The 10,766-nt window shown below is 43.2% G+C and overlaps 1 protein-coding gene across 5 annotated transcripts; it reads left to right on the forward strand.

The window, feature by feature from the left end:
- QTRT1 (queuine tRNA-ribosyltransferase catalytic subunit 1) lies at positions 1 to 10,079 on the forward strand. Of its 5 annotated transcripts, none has more exons than XM_035141264.2 (11): positions 1 to 17; positions 1,796 to 1,878; positions 3,554 to 3,622; positions 4,267 to 4,405; positions 5,382 to 5,460; positions 6,044 to 6,159; positions 7,216 to 7,354; positions 7,703 to 7,778; positions 8,014 to 8,123; positions 9,085 to 9,169; positions 9,487 to 10,079. In XM_035141264.2, exons 2-11 carry the CDS (start codon positions 1,819 to 1,821, stop codon positions 9,637 to 9,639), a joined length of 1,026 nt encoding a protein of 341 aa, XP_034997155.1. In that variant the 5' UTR covers positions 1 to 17; positions 1,796 to 1,818; the 3' UTR covers positions 9,640 to 10,079. The 5 variants fall into 5 exon arrangements, with proteins under 5 accessions (XP_034997155.1, XP_034997156.2, XP_060124769.1 ...); XM_060268786.1 differs by lacking the exon at positions 1 to 17 and adding an exon at positions 226 to 341; XM_035141263.2 differs by lacking the exon at positions 1 to 17 and adding an exon at positions 245 to 337.
- Positions 10,080 to 10,766: the final 687 nt, after the last annotated feature.

Raw genomic sequence — 10,766 nt, forward strand, 5'->3', positions numbered from 1 at the left:
TATAGATAGACGTCGGGGTACGTAGAAGGGTTAAAAACCCATCTTTTAGCCCCGCCCCTCACAACGCCGTATCACGTGACAGGCCACGTTGGCGCGGGGAGAGGGCGGCTCGGTTGCTATGGCGGCGGCGCCGGCCCTGTCGCTGCGCGTGGTGGCGGAATGCGGGCGAAGCAAGGCCCGCGCTTGCGAGCTGCGGCTGCCGCATGGCTCCGTCAACTGCCCGGTCTTCATGCCAGTCGGTACTCAGGGAACCATGAAGGGCCTCACCGCGACGCAGCTGGACGCGCTTGGGTGCCGCCTGTGCTTGGGGAACACCTACCATCTGGGCATGCGCCCCGTGAGTAAGACAACCCCCCCACCCCCCAAACTTGATTTGCCAGTTACAAGTAGGTAGCCGTGTTGGTCTGAGTCGAAGCAAAATAAAAAAATTCCTTCAGTAGCACCTTAAAGACCAACTAAGTTTTTATTTTGGTATGAGCTTTCGTGTGCATGCACACTTCAGATACACTTGAAAAAAAGATTCGTGTGCATGCACACTTCTTCAGATACACTTGAAAAAAACTTTTTTTCAAGTGTATCTGAAGAAGTGTGCATGCACACGAAAGCTCATACCAAAATAAAAACTTAGTTGGTCTTTAAGGTGCTACTGAAGGAATTTTTTTATTTTGCTTGATTTGCCATTTATTTCTACTAAAGATGGCGGGGACGTTTCCTACTCTCAGTGGAAGTCCCCCCCACCCCATCCTATTTTCAGGGCGGAAGAAGCCCAATATTCAGTTCAGTTATAGTGGTTGTAATATCTGGGGTTTTTTAAATTAAAAAAAATACTTATTTATTTATTTATTATTGAATTTATATACCGCCCTATACCCAGAGGTCTCAGGGCGGTTCACAGAAAAGATCACAATACAGTATATAAAATAAAAATAAAAACAATAACCCAATAACGCCCCCTCCAAAGAGCCACATTTTAAAAGGCAGTATAGGATGTCCATCAGGTCAACCAAAGGCCTCGTTAAAAAGGAACGTTTTTTTTGCCCGACGCCTAAAGGTGTATATTGAAGGCGCCAGGCGAACTTCCCTGGGGAGAGCATTCCACAGACGGGGAGCCACTGCAGAGAAGGCCCGTTCTCATGTTGCCACCCTCTAAACCTTTCAAGGAAGGAGGCACACGAGAAGGATGGCCTCAGAAGATGATCTCAGGGTCTGGGTAGGTTCATATGGAAAGAGGCGGTCCTTGAGATATTGCAGTCCTGAGCAGTTTATTAGGATTAAGAGTTTCAAAACAAATATTTTGTAAGTGCATTAACGGAATGACAAACACAAGGCCGTAACAGTTGCTGATAACAGAGGACTGTGGAATTGTAGAGTTAGAAGGGACCCCAAGGTCCTCTAGTCCAACCTCCTGCAACGCAGGAATCTTAGCTTAATCATAGAAGACAGGTGCCCATCCAGTCTCTGCTTAAAAACCTCCAAAGAATGAGAGTCTACTACCCCCTGCGGGAGTCCGTTCCACTGTCTAGCAGCTCATGACTGTCAGAAAGTTCTTTCTGATGTTCAGTCAGAATCTCCTTTTTTATAATTTGAAACCATTAGTTCGGGTTCTAGCCTCCAGAGCAGAAGAAAACAAGCTTGCTCTATCTTCCATAGGACAGCCCTTAGGCAGCTGAAGGTGGTTTTCATAACTCCGCTTGGTCTCCGCTAAACATACCCAGCTCCTTCAACCGATCCCCATAAGGCTTGGTTTCCACACCCTATTTATCATCTTGGTTGCCCTCATTTGCTTACATTCCAGCTTGTCAATATCCTTCTTAAACTATGGCACCCAGAACTGGACTCAGTACTCCAGATGTGGTCTGGCAAAGGCAGAATAGAAAGGTACTATTACTTCCCTTGATCCTGACACAACGGTATGCTTCTGTTGATGAAGCCTTACAATAGCATTAGTGTTTTTTTCTGCGGCATCACACTGTTGACTCATGTTAAGCTTGTGTTTTACTAAGAGCCCTAGGTCCTTTCAGTACTGGCAAGCCAGGTGTCCCCCATCTTATATTTGTGCAGCAGCTGGTTCTTGTTGCCTAAGTATAGAACCTTACATTTGTCACTATTGAAATTCATTTTATTAGTTGCTATTCTATGCTGTCATAGAAATTATTGGAGTGGTTTAAGTTGATATGTAACACAAGTAGAGGGTCAAATGAGGAGGAGGAGGAGAATTTTGGTTGTTTCTGTCTGGGCCGAGATGAATATTTAAAAAGTTACTTGTCCCAGAGGTTGACAACTGCCAGAGGGATGGATGTTTTTAAATCTGCAAATGTTTTTAAGTCTGCAAATTTCCACCAGACTGAATAGAGGAGCCTGGAAATTTTAAGTAGGTTGGCTGTTCCTAAAGCCTGAGAGATGTTTTTTGTTTGGGAAGTTTTTGGCTTCAAAATCCAGGCCAGCCTTGTACAGTCCCAGCTTTGATTTGCAATATTGATATAAACATGGGACTATATTGCAGGGTTGTTGTGAACTGTTGAACTTCAGCTCCCCACAGTCTTGCAATAATGCATGAGCATTGGAAATCTGCATAGGTAGGGTTGTTTTTTAGAAGTTTAAATTTAAAAGTTTCACACAAAAGAATACTTGGATTAAAAAGAGAATGAATTTTGTTCTCTGCTGCTGCCTTTTATACGGGGACAGACGTGCTGGTGTCTAGCCACAGCTTTCTTGAAGTCTTTTATTTCTATGGGTAGTTATCATTTCTGTCCAGGAAGCTATTCCAAATTCAAAAATGGTTTTTATCTGAACCCAGATATCTGGTCAAAAGAGATGCCCTCTCATTTTTTCTTATTTCTTTGACACTCTGTTAATCAGCGAACACAGTGCTTCATTCAATACAGGAATAGCTTTGAGCGTGTCTTTCTCTTAGTATTAAGTAATCAGAGCCCCAAAAGACAAACCTTTTGAGCAAGCTTGACCACAATATGGGTTTTTAAGAAATCCACTACAGAATACTGAGGGGTGTTTGCTGAGGTGGTTCCTGCTCTCCTTGGAAGCCAGGCAAGTGAGATTCCAGGGTTGGAACAAGCCAAAAGAGAAGAAGTTCTCGCAGAACAAATAAGAAGGAAGATAATTAATATTTACATGGTATTTTAGATTTCAAAAATACTTCACACACTTGGTCTTATTGTATTCCTTCAACAGCCCTGTTAGATGATATCTACACATTGCAGATGGGTAGCTACAAAGAGAGAAAGAAAAGCAGATGTGATATTCCAACCAAACACTTTCTGGTTCATGGTGTAGTCTGATAGCCAATGCATTACAGCATCTCTCATGTATTTTGGTTTGTTCTCCCCTATGTGCCCTTTTGTTGGGAGCATCCTGCGCTGAATATTGCTGCAGGCACATTGTCTGAATGTTAAGGGTCTGACCTTGTGCTGTTGCTGTTTTTAGCTTGGTCATATGCCAGATTATGAGAGGAAAGTTTCGATGCCTGGCATCAGTGGTGGGGGTCTTTGGCACTAGCTATGTTAGGCACTGATTATAACCTTTTATCCTGTTCTAGGGACCAGAGCTTATCCAAAAAGCCAATGGGCTCCATGGCTTTATGAACTGGTCACGAAACCTGCTCACGGTGAGTATTGAAGGAACTAATTAAAGCACTTGCCACTGGAAAACCAACCATCGGCTGTTGGCAAAAATAAGAAGCCATGGCTTATGAGAGATGGCAGGAATCTAGGCATTGTGGGAGCTGGGGCACATGTGTTACAGAAACACTTGAAGCACATGGGAGAGTCTCACTGCTCAGTTGAATGTTAGTTTAGAACACAGCAAAGCAGATACACTTTCATTTTGAAAATTTTCCGTAACTGGAGAGATTGAGAGAAAAGGAATGTTGTTCACTTATTCATTCTTCTAGTGAGCAATATATGCTGCTGCCTGAGATTCTTGTTGGGAGAAAGCAGTGACTCTTTTTCTGCCACAGATTCTCTGTGTGGCTTTGCACAAATTGTTTTGAACTGTTCACCTCACCAGGAATAGAAGTGAGTGTACCAGTTGCAGCTGGAGTGTTGAAAGGAGGTGTTCAAACACAGAAGTTCAGAACGCAAAATAACTATAGCTGAAGCACAAAGGGTTTTTTCTTTAATCCACCCCAGTTCTTAGGCCTCTGTAGTCAAATGAACACTTTGCTCTTCTGGCAATTATGGGAGCAGAGCACCAGAACAGAATAATTTTGCTTATTTCAGGTCTGTTCATGGTGTCACTGTTTTCCTGCAGGACAGCGGTGGGTTCCAGATGGTCTCTCTGGTGGAGCTGTCTAAGGTGACAGAGGAGGGAGTGTGCTTCCGTTCCCCTTATGATGGCAAGGAGATTCTGCTGACTCCAGAGAAATCCATTGAAATACAAAATGCTCTTGGTAACTCTTCTGTCTTGCATAATGCCAACTGCTGAATTGACTGGTGCTTCATACCACAGACGTTTCTTCTCTTGCCACAGCTGTTTCCCTGCTTTGAAATTCCACATAGACAGACATAGAACTTCAGAGTGAGGCAACCAGTTACTCTGGTGGTGACCCTTCTGTTTGAGTTAATGGTGAATCTTGACTGAAGATCTCAAATGAGGCACCAATGAGATGAAAGCATTTTGTGACCTGAGTAACTTTGGGGAATAATCCACAATGGGCTATTAAAATTCACCTAAAGAGCCCAGAAATCCGTAAATTGTAAATAATGAGATTATTCTGAGTGCCTTCTTTAGCTCCATCCTGGCATTTACTACTGAGTGGAGGTCAGAAAGTGGAGCAGAGATCTGGAAAAAAACAACTATTATGGTTAACTTCATCCCACTTCTATAGAACAGCACCATACCATATAGAGGGTTTTTAAAAATCTGGTGGGAGAGAGAGGGAGGGAGGCAGGCTTTTCAGTTAGCAAAACGTAGAGCCGCTTGCATTGATTTTCAGAATTTTAACATCTAATCAAGACTTTTCTGAAATAGAAGTAGATGAAAAAAGATCCTAAATTCCTGAATTATTTTTAAATTCGTTGAAATTAAAAAAACAATTTGTATACAATTGGCTTTCCTTAAAAAAAGTACCTTAGTTTCTTTGAGTATTAAGAAGCGATCAAGTTTACAATATTATGAAATTTTCACTACTGTAATGTCTTAGAGATGCCTGCCTCTGCCAATGTTAACTGAGGTGAGCTTGCTTATTTTTAGTAAAAGTACAGTGGGATAGCCGACTCTATGCTACTTCTGTGTTATATATTTTAATTAGGCTTTAGGGCAAAAAATTGAGAGAATACCTTTTTTTAAATAAATAAATTTGAAATCTGTGGTGTGGACTGATCTTATGTGCTTTTGCTGACATACATTGCATTTTTCTTTCTTAGGCTCTGACATCATGATGCAGTTAGATGATGTAGTCAGCAGCACGGTTAGCGGCCCCCGGGTAGAAGAAGCCATGTTCAGGTTTGCTTTGTGTCTTGTGTCGATCTGCCTTTTGATCCCAACTCGGCTTCTCTGCGCCATTGACTTCTGTGATGCTTACTGGCCTGCCTTGTTTTTCTAGGCATGGAATCTTTGTTTACTACCAGTGAAGCATCTCAATTCTGTATGTTTAGCATGAGCAGATGAAATTATACAAATGTCATATGACTGGAGAAGCTACTCTTAATTTGTTTTAAACACAAACATCATCTTGCACAGGTAGAAGTCATCTGAGTTAATGCCAAATTTGTGCTAGGTTAAGTCCTGTATCCCTCCCCGCCCCCCAAAATCAACTACTGCACTTATCCAAGGATAAGACTACAAGTCCAGATTGTGGGATTTCAAGTCAGCATGGCTCATTGCCTCTCTGCTGAGCTGCCAACTTGGAGTGCATGCTTGAGGGGTGATAAGAAAGAATGAGTTGTGGTGCCTCCTCTGGAATGACTAATGCTGGAAGTTTGATGCACCTACATTTGCAACTCCCTGAGTAACGTAATGTCTGACTGTGGAACGATATGACAAATGCTACCTTTTCTTTACTGACCAAGGGATCTGTCTGTTGCAGGTCCATTCGCTGGCTGGACAGATGTATTGCAGCACATACCAAGCCTGGCCAGCAGAATTTATTTGCTATTATCCAGGGTGGACTGGATCCTTCCCTCCGATCTAAGTGTCTGGAAGGTAAATTATTATTATTATTATTATTATTATTATTATTATTATTACCAGTATTATTATTATTATTTTGTATGGGTTTTGTCCACAAGCAACCTCTGGTCCCAGTTTGAAGCTATTCATATTTGAGGGCAAGACCAGACCAAAGAGAGTTTTGCTGAAATTCATATCTGTTTCCCAGCCCTGAAGTTTTTCAGTTTCTGGCCACAAGTCTACCAATGCAATTTGTAAAGCTTCAGTCACTGATTGCTAAAGTTGCAAACCAGAGTTGCAAACATTAATTGATCGACTAGTTAAGTAAAGTTTCACTCGCAGTGGTGAACAATCTTACCCAGAAAGATTGTAAATTCATGACAAAATAGCTCAGATGCTTGTTTAGGCTATTTTGGTTCTGGTGTGGTGTTAACAGTAAGAAATGGAAGAGGAAATATTAAATATGGCCTTTCCTCCTAAGAATGATCAGTTGCTTTGCTTATAAAAGCCTAAAAAGACACCAGGAGAATTGCAGAAGGGTTCTTACGTAGTATTCCTTATTCCTATTATAATAGCCTCAAGCTAGGATAATTTTCTACAAATACAATTCCAAGAACTGCTTTTATACTTTTGTCATGCATTTGGAAAAGGAAGAAGATCGTGGATTTGTGGCTTATTTCCCAAGCTGAGAATCTACTATTTTGGAAAGGTTTTTTGTCTGTTCACTGTACATTTGGGTACCTTTTCAGACATTGTAACTTGATTTTGCATCATGGTCTTGAGATCAAGGAACAGGTTTTTGCCTATGTTTCGATACAATTGGAGACCATTTTGAATCAAGATGGTGGATTGAACTTTTCAAAACGGTACAGAATTCCTGAGCAGCACTGGGTTCGAGGTTGTTGGTAAATAAATAATACTTCAGACATTCACAGCAACAACTCTAAAGAGGAGTGGTCTGTTGGCATTCTTGTCTGAGTTTCCTTAGGATGATGCTTCCCTAGAAGTAGAAGTTCACAGTTCTTACAGCCATCTCCCTTTCCCCTCTCTCTGTCTCTCTGTTTCTCTCTTCCCCTCCCTCTCGGCTAGAAATGACTAAACGAGACGTGCCGGGCTTTGCCATTGGGGGCCTGAGTGGTGGTGAAGCCAAAGATCACTTCTGGAGGATGGTAGATCTCAGTACGAATCATCTCCCCAGGAACAAGCCTCGCTATCTCATGGGAGTGGGGTAGGAGCAAATGCCACACTTCAGGCAAAGCATCATGTGCTCTGCCAATGCGCTGGGAACCGATTCCCTTTGCAAAATGGTCATTGCCTGTTCTATATTCTCAAACCATTACAACCATCCCTCTTTCTCCTCCTTCAACCAGAATGACTTGACCATTTCAAGTCAGTCCCCTTGGCGGTTGTGCTCACCATGACAATTTCTGGGCACAAGCTTACCACGAAAATGTTCCCAGCTCTGCCATTAGAAGGCTGAGCATTCTTGGTTGGGCCAGGCTGTGTCATAGACAGTGGGTGGATACACTTGCAGCATCTTCATCACCTGATGTGTCTCTCTCCATTTCTCATGAAGTTATGCTACAGACCTGGTGGTGTGTGTGGCTCTGGGCTGCGATATGTTTGACTGTGTCTTCCCTACGAGGACTGCAGTAAGTAGCTGTGTCGGCTGTGGGGGAAACTGCTAGTGGGCCCACTGGCAAGAGGGTGGGGGAGGAGGAGGGCCACTTCACCACACGGTGGAAGAACATATAACCTGGGGTGGGAGCATTATTCAAAGCAGTGAAGTGATTTGAAACCCCCACTAAACCTGGAAAAACTGAAGAGTGCTGTTTGTGTTCCCCTGAATCTCCTGGCTGCTGATGTCTTTGCACTTTCAACTTCCAGCGCTTTGGTTCAGCTTTGGTCCCCTGGGGCTCCCTGCAGCTGAAGAACAAGCAATATGCCAAGGATTTTCGCCCCATTGATGAGAACTGTGATTGCCCCACATGCCAGAGGTTGGTGAGCTTCGGGGATGGTGGTTTAGAAAAAACAAAAAACTCACAGATTTGCCCTTTGCAAAGACAGATTTCTTAGTTGGAAGGCAGACCATTTTTCATGTATTGCTGGGGGCCTGAGGTATACTTTTAAAGGCGGAGTCAGGGAAACAGAGTCGTAGAAAATATATCTGTGCTGCAGCTTTCTTATCTTGCTGAGTTTTGTTAGTGCAACTCTGAGTAGATCAGTCATCCTCAGGCATTGGGTTGACAGGGATGGGAGGAATGGGTGCGGGAGTCATTGGCCCATGACCAGTTGTGTAAGTAAACCAGTACAGACAATATAAGATTATATCACTTGGGAAGACAGGTGAACTAATGCCAGTGTACTGGAAGAAGCAAAGATCACCAGTGTCAAAACAATGATTCTTCAACATCAACTTTGTTGGACTGATCATGTTGTGCGGATGCCTGATTGTCATCTTCCAAAGCAACTACTCTATTCCAAACTTAACAATGGAAAGCATAATGCTGGTGGCCAACAAAAGAGGTTTAAAGACACATCAAGGCACATCTTTAAAAATGTAGTATAAACACAGACAACTGGGAAACACTGGCCTGAGAGTGCTCCAATTGGAGAACAGCCTTTACCAAAGGTGCCATGGGCTTTGAAAACGTTCGAACTCAGGACAGAAGGGAGAAATGTGCTAAGAGGAAGGCATGCTTGGCAAACCCTCATTATGATCACCTCCCACCCAGAAACCTATTTCCCCACTGTGGAAGGACGTGTGGATCCAGAATTGACCTCCACATACTCACTGCAAAGTGGGTAGCTGTTAGCTAGTGACACCTTGGCTTTTACTTTGGTAGGAAAAGACACGGTGATTTCCTCTTATTCTTCCTAGCATTGGTGTGTTGGTTACCTTCCTTAGGCCTTGGCTCACAAGAGCATTCTCTTGTTCCTTATTTTGTCTCTTGACAGGTACAGCCGAGCATTCTTGAATGCTCTCTTCCGGAGCGACACAGCTGCCATGCACCATGTTACTGTGCATAATATTGCATACCAGGTTGGTCCATCTTCTGCACCTTTAGTAGCCTCAAGGCTTTCTTCTATTAGGCAGTAAAACCTGGCACCATTTGTAGGTGGTGGGAAAGAATCTCTAAGACGCTGGGGAAACTGATGAATTAGGCTGTGGGGTAGCTCTTCAGCCTTCAGTCCCTGAGTTTAAATGTTGTCGTCATCGTTGTTGTTGTTGTTCTATGTTTCCCCCTGTTGATTGTGGTTGGGCCTTCCATGGGACTAGTTGTGCTCATGTTTGCATGCATGGTGTTTGAAACGCATCTGCTAAAGAGATGGCGGCTCTGTCTTTCCCCCCCTTCTCAGCTGAACCTGATGCATTCAATCCGGGAGAGTATCATTGAACAGAGGTTCCCACAGTTTGTTCAGGACTTCATGAAGACCATGTATGGCAGTTTCAGCAGCTACCCACAGTGGGCCATAGATGCTCTGGCCTCTGTTGGAATCATCCTGGAGTGAGAGGGATACAATTGTGCTGCCAGTGTCACCAAGCAAGCAAAATCCAACTTGGAGCCCAGCATCTGTCCCCTGGATCCAGGTCTCATAGCTGTGCCAGTTTTCTTTTGAGAGCAGTGCTCTAGGTGTTTGCAGCACTGAATACCTCTTTCTATTCAAGGAGTGCTTGGGAAGAATCCGAGGAGCCGGCGGTTTTTATTGCAATGGTCAAAATCTTCAATGCAGAGTCTTCATGGTTAAACTGGAGCTACCTTGAAAGTTCCTTATTTTTATATTTTTAGTATGTGAAAAATCCTATTTTTTATTTGCATTTTTACATGATTCCTCTGAATCGTGAAAATATGTTTGTGGAGCTGGCAGATTGAGCAGAGCTGTCCACGTTACGCAGATTCTTGGAGAAGCAATTCCTGTTCTGTGCCCAAATAAAAGTCTACAACACAAAACTGTGTGCATCCTTAAAGTTTTTATTCTCTGCTTGTTTGTTTGACAAGGAACAGTACAGAATCAGAGGAAAGGATGTGTGGGGCAAAAGGGGAGGAGCATAAATAAGTCAGTGTGGTGTAGTGGTTAGAAAGTCAGGCTGGGCCTGGGATACCAGGGTTTTTATCCTCACTCAGCTATGAAGCTCACTGGGTGAACTTGGGCCACAATCAAGTCATCAGGGCTGGGATTTCTCATAAGTTTCTCAGTTTCCAGTATTATCTCCTCTTCCTGGACAGATGGAGCTGGAACTTGACAAGGTTGGCTAGCCTTGCATGTGCAGGCAAGTGTGGCAGTATTGATACCCTGCCCCCAGTGTTTCATCTCTCAAGTCAAATTCTAATCACAGGTGATTTAGGCCATGCTATTATTTAAAACTGCTTTACCTGGGGACATTTTCTGCCCTCAGCTGTGCTTTGGGGCCTTAATTGTGCCGGAAGCTTGATCATTCTTCGTTTGTTCCCTCCACGTTTTTGTACAACCCCAAAATCCAGGTCTCCCTGTTTTGAAGACTGAAGGCAGCTGGATGATTTGTGTTAATTCAACTCAATTTTTTTGTTGTTGCGACAATCGTCATTTCGACCATAACTAAAAAATATATGCGTCCTATCCATACTATACAGAAAGTGCATAGATACACCTTTAAAAGA

Source organism: Zootoca vivipara, chromosome 16, assembly GCF_963506605.1.
Source record: "Zootoca vivipara chromosome 16, rZooViv1.1, whole genome shotgun sequence".
Lineage (NCBI taxonomy): Eukaryota > Metazoa > Chordata > Lepidosauria > Squamata > Lacertidae > Zootoca > Zootoca vivipara.

Bases quoted from the DNA above. Each gene is read 5' to 3' on its own strand.
- QTRT1 (XM_035141265.2), top strand. From the start codon at position 119: ATGGCGGCGGCGCCGGCCCTGTCGCTGCGCGTGGTGGCGGAATGCGGG. The intron at 4,406-5,381 runs GTAACTCTTCTG...TTTCTTTCTTAG, and splicing joins TGAAATACAAAATGCTCTTG to GCTCTGACATCATGATGCAG. The intron at 8,124-9,084 runs GTTGGTGAGCTT...GTCTCTTGACAG, and splicing joins GATTGCCCCACATGCCAGAG to GTACAGCCGAGCATTCTTGA.